Here is a 17491-nt window from a genome sequence, read left to right as displayed (position 1 = left end):
TCCTCCTTTGTATATGGAGGATATACTCTAAGACCCCCAGTAGATGCCTGAAACTTCACATGACACCAAAGCCTACATTTGCTTTTTTTTTTTTTCTTCAATCTGATAACCCAGACGTTACTAAGTGACTGATGTGCAGCCTAGATACAATGGACAAAGGAATGATTCAGCTTCAGGGCAGGCTGGTAAGGACAGCCTAAGATTTCATCAGTCTACTCAGAATGGCAAACAACTTAAAATATGAATTATTTCTGGGAATTTTCCACTTAATATTTTCTGACTACAGGTGACCTCAGACAACAAACTGTGATAAATGATACTGTGGATAAGGAGGGATTTCTGTATCCCATAGCAAAGAACTAGAATCCATTCCAAAGGATTAGAAGCACATGTTACTATGTGAGAAAAAAGGAAATGAATAGATGATAATATACATTTGGGCAAGAATAACCTTTTAAAATAGATTAAACAAGAATTATTATTTGTTCTACATATGGTTTACATCTCAATGATTTACACACATGCTATGGAGGATTTTCTGGTAATTATATTACATAATTTAATTTTGTGTAGATTCATCTAAAAGCAGCTTTGTATGAAAGGGTAAAACTGCTTGGTTCCGTGTGTTAAGTGTAGATGTGTCCCTCACCTACCTTATCCCTCAGTACCTTAGCTCCTTTCTAGATTAAAAGTATTTTAAGAAATTATAAAACACTAAAATCACCCTAGAACATGATGAAGTTCTCCATTATCTGAAATATTCATTATTCATTAGCCTCAATTATTATCATATTCCAACTTTCAATTTTTCTTTGTATAGACAAAACTACTAAAGTATTCTGGAAATTAATGTAGGCTCCCATACCCCTTTATATTTCTGCATGTGCCAATGATTCGGTGTGCAGCATCTGTCTGTATCTTTTTGGATTGACTAAACTCTACATTTCCTTCAAGATACAGCTTAAAACCATGTTAATCATGTTCCAACGTACTTAAGTGTCTGTCTCTTCAGTCTGCTTCCGCAATACTGTGATCTTATTTCCACCACTGTGTTTTCACAGCGTATTACATTTTTCATGTAGTTATTTGTTTCCAGAGACACCAGAGAGCTTGCTTTCTCTCTATACCAGATAAAGACACGGTAAAAAGGCCGTGAGACTGCAAGAGAGCCTGAACCTGATCCTGCAGCCACCCCGGTCTTAAACTTGGATTGTCAGCTACCAGAACAATATGAAAATAACTTTTCTGTTGTTTAGGCTACCCAGTTTATGGCATTTTGTTATGGCTGCCTCTGGTGACTAACATGGTATATACATTAACCATAAACTATAATATGTAATATAATATTGGTGTATATGCATATAGTATATATCATTGCATGCCAAACTTGGAAATTGAATGACATGTTCTACCTGGCAATAATGAGAAACTAAAAGTCTACTTCTCACCATTCAGATTATTAATCAGAATTGAAACCCCAAAATACAAAACAGTATTTTTCTAAGTTTGTATTAATTATTTTTAAACTATCCGTTACTCATAAAACCATTACTAAAACATTTTATATGAAATTGTCTTATTAACTATTTACAACTTTAAAATATATATTATGTTAATTTACAAATGTTTAAACTAAAATGGGAATTCTACTCATAAATTCATATTATATCAATTTTGATAGACTCCTCTCAAAAATGCCCTACACATTTTATGTATTTCAAAATTGGACAGAAATCAATACCTATATTCCTCCTGTGTGAAGCGTGGGATCTCACCAGGATGTAAGACAAGAATCTTCACTGTGGCGCTGCTGGACATCATAGGCTCCCCATCATCAAAAGCAACCACCACCAACTTAAAAAGCAGTAAAAATTCAAGTTAACTATTATAAATGAGAACGACATAACAGCACAAGTTTTATATGTATGTTTTTAACTAATGTATTTCCTGGTCATAGGAGGGGGAGCAAAGATTATTTCCTCACTGCCTACCAAGTGGCAGACATATGCTAGAATATACTACGTCCTCACTTAATCTTTACAATAATCCAGCCAGGTAAATGTTATTATTTTTACTAGACAGATGATAATGCTCAAAAAAGTAAGTAACTGTATGATTAAAAAAGAAAAGGACCATTAATACAAGTATATTATACTATTATCTCTCCCATTGAAAACTCATTTCTGCAATTCCACTGGGGCCCGCAGTAAATACACATGATTTTATAGCACCAGTATACTTATTTAAAAAGTGTTAAATTCAATCACATAAAAAGCATAGAGCTAATTAGCTTTCTCAAAAAAATTAATTTTTCTAGGGAATTAATTGTTTCTGAGATTATAGGGCAGAAATATTTCACTCTAGAGGATAAAATTAGAAACCTTTATAGTTTAACATTCTTTGGTATACTATCTCTAAAAACAAATTATAAGACTAAGTTCATTTTGGTATAGCAGAAATCATTCAAATGATGAAAACTTGTATAGCAGAAATTGTGCAAATGATGAAAACTAGAAAAAGCTTTCATGTTGTGATGTCTGATATTATTTATTACTGCAACAGGATTTATAATTGATGATTTTATTTAATAGCCTATATTACATCAGAGTAATTCTATGTTTACTTTAAGACATGTTAAATACTTTCAAAACTGTATGCTACTCTGGAATATAAATTATTTTGGAAGCTGCAGGTTAACAATATAAACTAATTCAACCTAGATCACAGAAGACTGTAATCAAGGATCATCCTGAGAGGAACAACTGACCTTTGTGTTAATGCTAATTTACAAACAGGTCAGCTATTCCAAACAGTGGTAAAATCATGAGAAACATATTGCTCGCTGATACTTATGTGGTTAACTGATAAAGCGATTTTCCTACTGTAGAGTCAAAGGCTTTATTCACAGTGACAAAAATTATTCTAAGTAACTATTAAAGATGGCAATGTTCCAACACTTAATGAAATAGTCTACTTACAGTAATGCAAAATGTTTTTAGTATTTTCCTGACATGTAGAAACAAGCATTATTTGTCAACCACATTTTTAAATATGTAAAAAACAAAAGAGGGAATAAGTTCTATTTTATTAGTATTTGAAGAAAAAGTAAAATTTGACAAAAAATCAAATAGCTATAATATTTTCCTAGATATATGCAAAGATTAATATAACAACATCCAGTGTTCAGTGGTTATTAGGAAAATGGATACTCATAGGAAAGATGAAGAATACATAGGAAGGGGTATTATAATAGATCAAGAGTACATATCTTAAGAAAAATATCAGTAAGGGAAAATGATATTCATACAAGTAGTTGCAGGATAGCATTTATTGTAACAAAAAATGGAAACAGTCTAATTATAAAGCAACTCAGTATTATATTAAAAAGAAAAACATTATGTTATACTCCTATAGTAAAATATCATGAAACCACTAAAATAATAGCATTAATGTACTTATTGGCATAGACAATATATTATTGAATTTTAAAAGTAGTATGAATAATAAGACTACGTTATTTTAAAACATATTTACATGTTTGTGATTATATGAAATGTCATCATAAGGATGGAGATCAAAACTGAAAATTCTAGGTGTCTCCAAGATGCGAGATAACAAGTGGTTTTCTTTTTACTATTTTGTATGTTTCTAAGAGAAAAAAAAGTTTTGTAATAAAAAAATTAAAAAGGAGAAAAATTGAAAAAAAAAAGTGCTGTCATATGTTAAGCCAAATTCTCTATCAAAATTAAACATCAAATAGACTACATAATGAAAAGACACACTGACCTTAAAGATTGTTGTAGGTTCTTCATTAAGATTGACTCGTGTTATTACTCTTCCAGAATCTTCTTCCACATCAAAAATACTGGCAGGATAAGGAAACTGAACATCATCTACTCTATACCTCACACGACTTGCAGGTAATCCCTAAGAGAAAATGAATCATTATTAATTTGCTGTCACCAAGTTAAAACAAAGTGTAATGATAATATTAAATAGATCTTTAAATTTCATGGTCTTTTAGAAGTGAAAAATCATATTTCCATAATTTCATTCTTTCAGGGTTGAAATGTAGCCAGATTATTATTTCTTCATGATAACTCAATCTGAATCAATGAAGTCTGTCTGCTACAGGTTATTTTTAAGGAATTTATATGAGAGAAAAATTAATGGTTGCTTTGGGCATCTTCTCTACCAGTTTCCTTTAATTATGTGAATTACACCTGCCTCTCAAAACACTTTTTTAAAAAATTCAGATAAAAAATCTCATTTTTTTTTTAATTCAGGAAAGGGTCTTGCTTTGTTGCCCACATTGGAATACAGTGGCATGACCGTAGTTTGCTGTAACCTCAAAACTTCTGGGTTCAAGTGTTCTTATCCCACTTTAGCCTCCCAAACAGCTGGGACTACAGGTATGCGTGCCACCATGCTTGGCTAATTTGAGGGGACTGTGGTGAAGTGCAGGAACGGGCACGAAAGCTTAAAAAAAAAAGTTATTTACCATTTACACTGTGTTGATTACCATGCTAGGTATTTACATACATTATTAAATTAATGCTCAATCCTTTAAGATGCCATTAATAATGAAGACGATAGTAATAATGGTAAATTAATGATAGCTAACATTTGCTAAATGCTTACTACATGTCAGAACCATATTAAAAATAATGTATGTGTACTCTATTACCCATTTTATCGATAATGAACTTGTGGCTTACAGTAAGTTAAAGAATGCTGAAATATTTCAGAGATGGGGCAAGATGAGTTGGAACACCAAATGAAATATTTCACTTTTAAAGAAAAAATTTAAAATTTGGTAAGTTTTTAGAAGAATCAAAGTGATTATAAAGGAACAGTCAAAATTGTGCTGGCTGTCCTCACTTATGCTAGGTTTTAGATTGGTTTCATTTGGAAGTATATAGGGTGACACTGAGGTGAGCACTATAACATTTGCAGTGTGTAGGCCTTGTAAATCTCTCAAGTCCTGGAAGATAAAAAATATCTCAAGCACAGAACTAGTATGTGGTAGGGTTTGACTTTAAACCTAAGCACTACATTACAACATTAACTTCTTTAGAGAAAGAAACACGTGTATTTGGAATTATTCTGATGCAGAAGAAGTAAGAACATTACCCCCACAGGTGTTGATTTGGCTGGACTTGACACTTTGGTGTAAGAACAGTCCTGAGAACATTGTTTTTTATATTGTTATTTTCTACATGACTGTCCTTGAAAATAATTTGTTTCTCATGTTGGTTCCTGAATTACAGTTGGGCTACGAGATAAACACATGAGTCTTCAGGACTTGTATAATTCCCTCTTTTCGGTAAGTCCAGTCCTTTTATGTACTACATATCATCACTGATGACCATCTTCTTGAACACAGTCTTTATTTAACTTTTTCCACTCTTCTGCCTTTGCTTCTTCCCATCTGGCTACTCTGTCTCAGATTCTTTGCTTGTTTACATTCTTTCTGGCTACTAAATGTTGGAGTTTTCCAAGGCTCCGCTACAAGAACTTCTATATTTTCTATTTCCACTCTCGAACCCTGGAACCTCTCCCAGCATGATGGTTTTAAATAATTTCTGTTTGTTCATAAATACTAAATTTTAATATCTGGCTGAACTCTGAGCCTTTTAAGTCCAAACTAGTAGATACAATTGTCCACTAGACATGTCATTCAAAACCAGAGTAATGATTTCATCTCCCAAATGGATAGCTCTTCCACTATAGGTAATGGCTCTACCTTTTCTTTTTCTTTTTTTTTTTTTTTTTTTGAGACGGAGTTTCGCTCTTGTTACCCAGTCTGGAGTGCAATGGCGCGATCTCGGCTCACCGCAACCTCCGCCTCCTGGGTTCAGGCAATTCTCCTGCCTCAGCCCCCTGAGTAGCTGGGATTACAGGCATGCGCCACCATGCCCAGCTAATTTTTGTATTTTTAGTAGAGACGGGGTCTCACCATGTTGACCAGGATGGTCTCGAGCTCTTGACCTCATGATCCACCCGCCTCGGCGGCTCTACCTTTTACATAGGTGCCTATCTGAAAGCCTAGAGGTAATCACTGATCCTTTCTCTTAAGCCCCATAGACAAACCATCATGAAATCCTGCCAATACCTCAATGAATATATGCCCTAATGTCTTCTCATATCGTCTGTATTTTCTGTAGTGGACTCTTAATTGACTTTCTGCTTCCATTCCATTAAAATTATCAAATGACTCCTGCTTAAACCCCTCCAACAATTCTGCATCACATACACAAAAAATAAATACAAAGTTGGTGCTAGGGGCAATATGATCCTAAAAAATCTCATTTTTACCTACTCATCTGATTTCACCTTGCTCATTCCTCTTTCACACATTTTCCTTGTTCCTGCCTCCTTGGCTTTGCCTTATGTCTGCTACACTCATCTCTCAGATTTTTGGCTAAGAAATTTACCTTCCTGTTCTCCAGGCATTCTCTAGTACTCCCTCTAAATTTTATTTCTTCGGCAACCCTGTCTGAAATTATAGCCTATATTTTTTGTATTTTCTTGTTTACTGTTTGTCTCCCACATAAGCATACAAGCTTCATTTGGGTAAGCTCTCTAGCTAAATACCTTGAATGGTATCTGACCCATATACACTCAAGGAGTATTTGACTGAATGCATAAATAAGTAAATGGATACCACACGTCGAGGGTACCCAGACACTTCAACTGATATTTAAAGTATTCATATATTTCAAAGTTTGGGAAATATAGAACATTGGATAAACCTTGAAAGCATGTTAGGGAACTATCAGTTCTGGAATACTGTTAATACATAAACCACTGATTTCATCTAGTGATAGATGGTCAGTTCAGCCACTGAAGAAGTACAGAAACAAAGGCATACTTAAAGAAAATTTTGGATATTTGGACAGAATCAAATTTATTATAATCATATACAATAGCTAACCTTGATTATGATTTGCTTGGGAAAGAGTGGGGGTTTAGCAGGGCACATAGTAGGAACTGGGGAACAGTGTTATGCAATGTCAACAACTTTGCTTCCATTTTAATAATAATGATAATAACAAGAATTGTTAGCTATCAATTTGAATGTTTACTATGTATCAGTCTGTGAGCATTACATGCATTTTCATACTTACAAGAAGTTCAGAAGTTGGTATCAATATTACCTACATTTTAAAAATAATAAAATCTAGGCTTTAAGAATTATTTTCTGAAATTTCCTTAGCAGGAAAATGGCAAGGTTATTATTTGAACAAACTTAGCTCACACTAAAATAGATGTCTTTTAACATCAAACCAACTTAATATTTATCAATGATATCTTAAAGGCAGCAGTCCTTTAAGAGGAAAATAAGATGGCAATACAATTGAGCAAAGTTACTTGGCAAAGATGCCTTAGAATTTGATGCCCTAGTAAATATGGCTTTAGAACACTTTCTAAGAGGTTATGCAGCACACAATCCAAATCACTTCTAGAATAGGTCAATGATGAAAGAGCACAATTATGGTGTCAACTGTTTCAAAAACAAATTTTTAGAGTTTTTGCTAGCATGACTACCCATTCAGTCTGTAGTACAGTAACTAAAATTACATATGACAATCACAGACTGGCTCTCAAATAAATATAAAATATGTTAATTATACTTAGAATGTTCTTTTTAATAAAGCCAATGCATTTGTGATCCATATGGGTTTATGCCTGTAATAGATAAAATGAAAAAACAACATTCTGGTGTTATGGAATGTTACCCTTCTGATGCCTAAAATAGTTTGCTATTCAGAAAATTCTAGAACTTCCTAGATGATTTTTACAGATAAGACTGTGCATATATAAATATGAACATACATGTTACATAGTGCTATATCAATGAAATTTTTATTCTAAGACTGCAATTATTCTATAGATTATCACACTATCATGAAAGTGGTCCTGATAGAACACAGCCTGCAAGAAATATTTTAATTCTTTTATCACCCTAGTTATCAAAGCACCAAATTTTATATCACATATTATGACACTATTCCGAATAACTAAAATGATACAGACTTTCCTTTGAACATATTCAAAAGTTTTTTTCTGCTTCCCTATCTTCCTTCCCTGGTTCACTTCTTTTTCCTTTCCCTTCTTCCCTCCTTTCCTTCCTTTACTTCTTTCCAAAGTGTTCTTAAAATAGTTGTATAATTAAGCTATATAATAGGTAAAGGTAATTAGCTTTGGGAAACAGCTCTAATTCCTAACGTTGTCTCTGGGAAATTTACAACATGAATTAAGTCAAATTCATTGTTTCAGGAAATCATAACAATAGCTGTGCTTTAATCTTGGAAACAACTGTCATCTTGAAATCCAGAATTTCAGGTACTCTAATTTAAGTTATAAACTTGATCACTTAAAATTACTTATAATTAATATCTCTTAAATATCCTTTAATACTTGATTTCACTAAGATATAATAGATACGATTGAAGTATTCTAATGTATAAAACTCACTCTTATTAGTTATATTTTAAAAACTAAAATAATAAATGAGTTTATGGATTATATATTTTAATAATTATGCCATATGTGACACATGCATATTTAAATTGTTATTCATATATATATATATATATATATATATATATATATATTTTAAAGACAGGGTCTTGTGCTTTCACCCAAGCTGATACACAGTAGCAGGATTGTAGCTCACTGCAGCCTTTAACTCCTAGGCTCAAGCAATCTTTCTGCCTCAGCCTCCCAAGTAGCCTAATATGGTTTGGCTTTGTCCTCTCCCAAACTTCATCTTGAAGTGTAGTTCCCATAACCCCCATGTGTTGTGTGAGGGACCTCATGGGAGGTAATTTAAACATGGGGGCAGTTACCCTCATGCTATTTTTGCGATAGTGAGTTCGCATGAAATCTGATGGTTTTACAAGGAGATTCCCCCCTATTTTGCTGACACTTCTCCTTGCTGGTGCCATGTGAAGAAGGACATGTTTGCTTCCCTTCCACTATGATTGTAAGTTTCCTGAGGCCTCCCCAGCCTTTTGGAAATGTGAGTCAATTAAACCTCTTTCCTTTATAAATTATCCAATCTTGGGCAGTTCTTTATAGCCACATGAGAATGGATTGACACAAAGCTATAACTACAGGTACAGGCCATCATGCTGAGTTAATTATTTTTAATTTTTTTGTAGAGACTGGGGATTCTTTATGGTGCCCAGGTTGGTATAGAAATCCTGGCCTCAAGTGTTCCTCTCAATTTGGCCTGCTAAATTACTAGGATTACAAGTGGAAAACACTGCACCTGGCCTACACAAATATTAAATTACCAAATATTTGTTTTTATTTTAAATTGTACTAGGAATAGAGGAATCTCTCTTTACTCTTATATATTCCCAAAAAGTTAGTATTGCTTCTAATTAAATACTTCAAATAATCATTTTTATTTTTTAAACTATAGAAAACATTTAATATCAAGATGAAAATATTTAAATATAAATTTCTACTTCATAATATAGTATGTATATTATACTGTATATCACTATAGTTATATATATATATCAAGGAATTTTTTTGTACAATGAATAATGATAAAAGCTGTCTTTTTACAAAGAAGTCCATATTTAAAATTGTGTTACTATGGCAATAGATTACTTTTCTATATCATTTTGAAATTGTGATAAAATCACTTTGATACAAACACTAAAAGCAGTAAACAGAATTGTTTTCCTCAAGTTCTTACTGAAATAAGGCTGTGGTGTGGTGTATAAATGACCAGAAAATTACTTCTTTGGTTCCATGCTCTCATCAACCAAATATATTTTTTTCTATTTAGGGCCAGAAAAATCTGAGGTCATTAGTTTTTCCCTGTATTTACACACTACTACCAATAAACCACAGCATTCAGATAAAAATTTTAAAGAGAGTTTTATGTTCTATTAGATAAAACATATTTAACTGTAAAGATCAGTATCATACAACTAAATAATAATATATGTATTTCTGTATGATGTATTTGTAAGAGAGAAATTTAAAAATTGTCTAAAATATTAGCAATTAAAATTTTATAAATTACTCTTTATTGTCATCATGCTCGTACATTTTATTTCTATTTATTTGTGAAATATAGCATTTTTTCAGTTATTGTTTATCTGAATACTGTCTAAAGCATTGATAGTTAATCACTCTATTTTTCCTGGAACATATATGGGTTACAGAATATCATATTCCACACTACTGGCTGCCTTAGTAACCACTCTTTATTCTTCTATTTTGCTGATTCCTTTACATCTCCACAACTTTCAAGTGATGGAGACCACCGGCACCTCTTCCCTTTTTCGCACTTTATTTCTTTGAATTTCAACTTATATTTTAGTTCTGGGGTACATGTACAAGTCTGTTACATGGTATGTTTCATAATGCTGAGGTTTGAGGTATAATTGATCCTATCATCCAGGTAGTGAGCCTAGTACTCAATACGCGTTTTTTTTTAGCCCTTGTTCCCCTCCTTCCCACCCTCCTCTAAGAGTCTCCAATATCTATTTTTCCCATCTTTATGTCCATGTGTACCCAATGTTTAGCTCCCACTTATAAGTGAGAACATTCAGCATTTGTTTTTCTGTTCCTGCATTAATTCACTTAGTGTAATTGTTTCCAGATGCATCAATTTTGCTGCAAAGGACATGCTTTCATTCTTTTTTATGTTTGTATAATACTCCATGGTGCATAGGTACCACATTTTCTTTATCCAGTCTGCCACTGATGGACACCCAGGTTGATTCTGTGTCTTAGCTATTGTGAAAAGTGCTGTGATGAACATGTAAGTCCATGTGTCTTTTTGGCAGAACAATTTTTTTTTTTGCTTTGGTTACATATCCAGTAATGAGATTGCTGAGTCAAATGGTAATTCCATTTTTAGTTGAGAAATCTCAAAACTTCTTTCCACAGTGGCTGAACTAATTTACATTCTCACCATCAATAGATAAGTGTTTCTTTTCCCCCTCCATAACCTCAACAGCCTCTGTTATTTTTTTTGATTTTTTAAATAATCACTACTCTGACTGGTGTGAGATGTTATTTCACTGTGGTTTTGATTTGCATTTCTCTGATGATTAGTGATGAGCATTTTTTCATAGGTTTGTTAGTTGCTTGTAGGTTTCCATTTGAGAAGTGCCTGTTCATGTCCTGTCATTTTTAATGGGGTGTTCGGTTTTTGCTTGTTGAATTAAGTTCTTTATAGATGCTGGATATTAGACCTTTGTCAGGTGCATAGTTTATAAACACTTCCTCGTATTCTACAGATTGTCTATTTACTCTGTTGATAGTCTCTTTTAAGTAGTTCCCACTCATCAATTTCTGTTTTTGTTGAAATTGCTTTTGGTGACCGAGTCATAACTTATGTACCAAGGGCAATGTCTAGAAAGATATTTCTTAGGTTTCCTTCTAGGATTTTTATAGCTTTATGTCTTACATTCGATTCATATCAAAGAAATTTTTGTATGTGGCTGAAGGAAGGGCCTAGTTACATTTTTTTGAATATGGCTAGCTAGTTATACCAGCACCATTCTTTGAATAGGGAGGTTTTTTTCCCATAGTTTGTTTTTATAAGTTTTGTCGCATGTCAGATGGTTGTAGGTATGTTACTTTACTTCTGAGAACTCTATTCTGTTCAACTGGTCTATGCGTTTTTCTATCAGTACCATGTTGTTTTGGTTACTGTAGCCTTGTATCAATAATACAGTTTGATGTAGGGTAGTGTGATGCCTTCAGCTTTGTTTTTGTTGCTTTGCTCATATGTTTTATAGGACCATGATTAATTCTAGGTAATGTGGGGTTCATTCATCCATTCATTTAACACATTCACTGAATAGAAATACTGAGTTGTGAGAGTACAAAAAATGAAAAAGCTCCCAGGGAGATGGAGTTCATCTCAAATCCCCTTCTTTCAAACGTCCTTTAGCAATAATTCATCCACACTGACCTTATCGAACACCAACCTCCTTCCTACCTCAAGGCTTTTTCACTTGCTTTTTTCTTTGCCTGTAAGACTTTTGCATCTCTAGCCTCTTTTAACATTCTGTTCTCAAATGACACCATCTTCTCTGCATATACCCATCCATAAATCACTCTGAGTCTATCACTATTGTCTTTATAGTACATATTCCTATGTAAATTTATGTTACATATTTACTTGTTTATGGTTTGGCAGCCTGTCTCTGTCCCTCACCTATGAGTTCCATTTGAGTAGATTTTTTTTTCTGGCTTTCCATTACTTAAGAGATCAATAATAATTTGTAAAGGAATACTCAAAATACAACATGATTAATGCTTATGAAACCCAGCCCAGTTGTCCCCTGTAACTGATTTCAATTGTCCCACAGAGCTGATATTTATGGTTTCCTTTAAATAAACATAGAAATAAACCTTCCCAGTCTTACAACTGGAAAGGGTTACATTTGTTTTATTTCTTTTCTAAAGAAACCAGGGCTCCCAGATAGTATCAAGGAACTGAAACTTACTAGAGCACTGCATCTGGACAATGAAGTACAAGACCCCTCACTTTCATGACTGCCTAACTGACCACCTGCTTCCTGTTGACCAACCCATCTTCTTTATCTCTGCCTAATTCCTGTTTTCTTGCATGTAGTTACATTTCTTCTCTGCAATATAAAATTGATTTCAGTCAGTCAGGGAGATGGATTGGACACTAACCTCCCATCTCCTGGGCTGCAGCACCTGATTAAAGCCTTCTGCCCTGGCAATGCTTTTTGTCTCAGTGACTCGTTTTCTGTGCAGTGAGCTGCAGGACATAGACCAAGGGTGTCCAGTCTTTTAGCTTCCTTGGGCCACATTGGAAGAATTGTCTTGTGCCACACATATAATACACTAACACTAATGATAGCTGACAAGCTTTAAAAAATCACAAATGAATCTCACAATGTTTTAAGAAAGTTTACATATGTGTGTTGGGCTGCACTGAAACATCTCCTGGGCTCCATGTGGCCCATGGGCCACAGGTTAGACAAGCTTGATCCCAGACCAAACCCCAGGCATTTCTGTAACATTTATCTGTATGTGTATCATGAGCTGCCAAGATATACAACTCCAGGGGGCATCATTTCTACAAATATGATGATCAAATGACAACTAGTGTGTAATGCCCCCTTGGATCTATGTTTCTGTTTGCAGAAGCCATGAGTATATGTTTTGAGAGCTGAAAGGAAAGGCATATAACTCGATAGTTTGTATTTTGGGAAGATGCTTCAAAAAAGTGATGATAATCACTTATGAAAACATAACTCCCCAAAAGTAAATGAGGAGAATAATATACTATTAAAAACATTCCTGAATACAGTATTACAGAAATGAGTCCATCTATGCAAGAAAATTATTCATTTATTTCTTCTGGGCTAGCTGAATATAAAGTACTATCTCTTCCCTGCCTCCCAGCCTCTGTCCTTATATGTTACCTTCTTAACTATATCAAATACATTCTGTTGTTATTTCTTTAAAAAATAGATGTCAGAACTTTGTGGATTTTGTAATGAATGAATAAGCATAACATCTACAAGTTTCCAAATGATCTTCTTTGACTCCACATCATATCCAGGTCTGCTGATGCTAGAGGTGGGCTGCCATGGCCTTGGACAGCATCATCCTTATGGCTTTGCAGGGTATAGCGGGCTACCTTCACGGCTGGGATTGAATGCCTGTGGCTTTTCCAGGCACACAGTGCAAGCTGTTAGTGGATCTACCATTCTGGGTCTAGAGGACGCTGGCCTTCTTCTCACAACTCCACCAGGCAGTGAACCAGTGGGGACTCTGTGTGGGGGTTCCCACCACACATTTCTCTTCCACACCGCCCTAGCAGAGGTTCTCCATGAGGGCTCTGCCTCTGCAGACCAACTCTGCCTGGTCATCCCGGCATGTCCATATATCCTCTGAAATCTAGGCAGGAGTTCCTAAAACTAATCCTTTTCTTCTGTAAACCTGTAGGACCAACACCACATGGAAGCTGCTAAAGACTGGGAATTACACCCTCTGAAGCAATAGCCTGAGCTGTTCCTTGGCCGCTTTTAGCCATGGCTGGAATGGCTTGGACACAGGGCACCAAGTCCTGAGTCTGCACACAGCAGGGCATCCCTGGACACAGCCCAGGAAACCATTTCTCCCTCTTAGGTCTCTGGGCCTGTGAAGGGAGGGGCTGCTGTGAATGTCTCTGACAAACCCTGCAGACATTCTCCCCATTGTCATGGTGAGTAGCATTTAGCTCCTCATGACTTACGCAAATTTCTGCTGTCAACTGGAATTTCTGTGGAGAAAATGGGTTTCTTTTCTACTGCATCATCCGGCTGCAAATTTTTCAACTTTTTGTGCTCTACTTCCTCTTGAACACTTTGCCACTTAGAAATTTCTTCTACCAGGTACCCTAAGTCATCTTTCTCAAGTTCAATATTCCATAGATATCTAGGGTGGGGGTAAAATGCCACCAGTTCTTTGCATGGCAAGTGTAACCTTTATTCCAGTTCCCAACACGTTCCTCATCTCCATCACCTCAGCCTGTACTTTATTGTCCATATCACTATTAGCATTTTGCTCAAAGCCATTCAACAGTCTTTATGACGTTTCAGACTTTCCAAATCTTCCTGTCTTTTTCTGAGCCCTCCAAACTGTTCCAGCCTCTGCCTGTTACCCAGTTCCACCGTCAAGCCTACGTTTTCAGGTGTCTTTACAGCAGTGCCACTTTACCTGGTATCAATTTACTGTGTTAGTCCATTCTCACACTGCTATGAGGACATACCACATACAGGATACTTTATAAAGAAAATAGGTTTAAGTAACTCATAGATCCACAAGGCTGGGAAGCCCTCAGGAATCTTACAATTATGGCAGAAACTTGCAAGACATTCTTCTTCACAGGTCAACAGCAAAGAAAAGTGCAGAGTGAAGTGAGGGAAAAAAAACCTTATAAAACCTTCAAATTTGTGAGCACTCACTCACTATCATGAAAAGGGCATGGAAGTAACCTACCCCAAGATTCAATTTTCTCCCACCAGGTCCCTCCCACAATATGTGGAGATTATGGGAACGACAGTTCAAGATGAGAATCGAGTGGGGACACAGCAAAACCATATCACCCTCTAAGAATTTATTTACCCAAGAATGTGGCCAAATTGTTGGCAAGTTTTTAGTTGACAACCCATACATATCTGTTCAGTTTCTCATCGACAGTTTCTCATATACATTTCTCAAGATGGTGGGCAAGGAAGAGAAACACAGATACGCTTTTTCACTTATTGGTTTCACAACTGGACAGGTGGGAGAGACAAAAGATACACAGAAAACCACAATTATCTCCCAACAGTTCTGGTTAAAACTGTGAAAAAGAAACATGTGGTGCTATTAAATGGAGGTGCTACCACCAGAGAACAGATCTAGGATTTATAGTCAAGTAGACTTTATACCTCACTGTGGACTCCCTTACACATCACAAAATATACCAACTGTATTGTACTTTATAGAGAGTATACTGATTGTGTTATATATAGAGTCTAATTTACTGTATCATTTGAGTATTAAAATGATAAACTAGGCTGGGCACAGTGACTCAAGCCTGTAATCCCTGCACTTTGGGAGGCTGAGGTGGGTGGATCACCTGAGGCCAAGAGTTTGAGAACAGCCTGGCCAACATGGTAAAACCCCATTTCTAATACAAATACAAAAAAATTAGCCAGGCATGGTGGTGGGTGTCTGTAATCCAGCTACTCATGAGGCTGACGTAGGAGATTCACTAGAACCCTAGGGGTGGAGCTGTCAGTGAGCCGAGATCACACCACTGCACTCCAGCCTGGGCAACAGAGCGAGACTTTGACTCAAAAAAAAAAAAAAAAAGACAAACTAAAATTAATTTTATTAGTCAATATTATAAACATTCCATCTTAAACTCAAGGGGATAAATGTAGACATGTATCAGTAGGAAGTGACATAAATTAAAAGCTATCTTTAAAACAAAAATTCTTACTAAATTTTGGTAAGAACTACATTATATGTACATTTTTAAAACGTGGGATTTTACAGGCCCTATTAGCATATTTTCATGAAAACTTTCTTCTCAAATATTACAATGCCATAGATGACATCAGAATTACTTCAAGAATAATTCTGTCATCTACTTCAAGAGTAATTCTGATGGACACTGATATGCTAAAGTTTACAGCTGATGAGGATGTAAGCACTGTACCAAACTAGAGGCAAAGTTGTGTTTTGCCATCACTCTGGAAGTAAGGAGAAAGGGGAGGAAAAATTAACTAATATCTATGTGCTTCACATAAACTAAGTGTGTCATTCTCCATTAAGCCCAAATAATAATCCAGCCAAATAGATCTTCTTATTCCTATATGGATATAAGTTTTAAAGAAATTAACTGCTGTACAATATAATTTTCTGAGTTAAACACAAATACCAACACTAGTAACTTTACTCAGTAATTTTGTTTTACTCTAGAGATGTTCAACAAACCTAATGGCAATCAGGAAGAACATGATTTATGACATCTATTATAAAGGAATCAACTTTTTTTGTTCATGATTCAGGTATATTTCTAAATATGATTGCAATAGTATATGATTTATTTAAATATGTGGTTTGCAAAATATGAAATTAATGATATCAGATTTGTGATGTCCTTTTATGTACTAATTTTGAAATGTGTAAAGTTCAATAATTATTAGTATGAATATTTATTCATATCTTTATTAATATGATTAATACATGGCAGACAAATCCTGCATTGATGATGCTCACAGATTTTTTTAAATCAAAATGTGATATAATCCGACACAATAGTAAGGTAGAAATAATACAGCAGAATAAATGTAAATTTACACCAAGAAAATAGAATAAGATTTTAATTATTTTCTTCATTATTTGGTATATTTTCTACTTTTGATTTCTAATCTTATAGTGTGTGTTAAACACAATATGTTTTGACTTAATTATGGTGAGAATATAATTAATTACTACAGAAGGTAATTGCATACCTGTATGAAGGATATTTCAAACTTCAAAACTTAGGGAATTTCAATGAGAATATAATGGACCAAAATAATTAGTTCCTTAATATCAGGGGATATCTTGATTTAGTCATTTGTCTTAAACACATAATTATCAATAAATTACTTATTCAGGCACACATAGTTTTCTTCATAATTATAGCAATCACATTGTATCAGAGATTACTAAACATTATTATAATTAAAAACAAACATTAATTTGTTTCCAAGTACACAAAACTGTTACTGCCTGACATGATTTCCAAAATTCTTTTTCCCAAAGTCTTTGAGGCAACTACTCTGATTTATTTTGTAACAGTATAATTCATAAAATGTCCTGACTATGATTTAACATCAGGAATTATTATAAAGGAATGACTATAATGTAGTTTGTGTGTGTATATACACACACACACACACACACACACACACACACACACACACACACATAGCAGCCATATGAC

General features: G+C 34.6%; 1 protein-coding gene across 10 annotated transcripts in view; it reads right to left on the bottom strand.

Annotated features, from left to right (window-relative positions):
* PCDH15 (protocadherin related 15) overlaps window positions 1-17491 on the bottom strand; it is a 1323555-nt gene that overhangs the window by 152211 nt on the left and 1153853 nt on the right. For all 10 annotated transcript variants that reach the window (XM_037741275.1, XM_037741277.1, XM_037741276.1 and 7 more), the window contains 2 exons: window positions 3787-3927; window positions 1742-1854 (listed from right to left, as the gene is read on the bottom strand). In XM_037741275.1, the coding sequence (XP_037597203.1) occupies window positions 1742-1854; window positions 3787-3927 (254 nt within the window). The remainder of the gene's footprint in view (window positions 1-1741; window positions 1855-3786; window positions 3928-17491) is intronic.

The sequence above is a fragment of the Cebus imitator genome, unplaced genomic scaffold (genome assembly GCF_001604975.1).
Source record: "Cebus imitator isolate Cc_AM_T3 unplaced genomic scaffold, Cebus_imitator-1.0 Scaffold97, whole genome shotgun sequence".
Lineage (NCBI taxonomy): Eukaryota > Metazoa > Chordata > Mammalia > Primates > Cebidae > Cebus > Cebus imitator.
The sequence above is the reverse complement of the archived record's forward strand: the minus strand, read 5'-3'. Positions and strand labels throughout refer to the sequence as shown.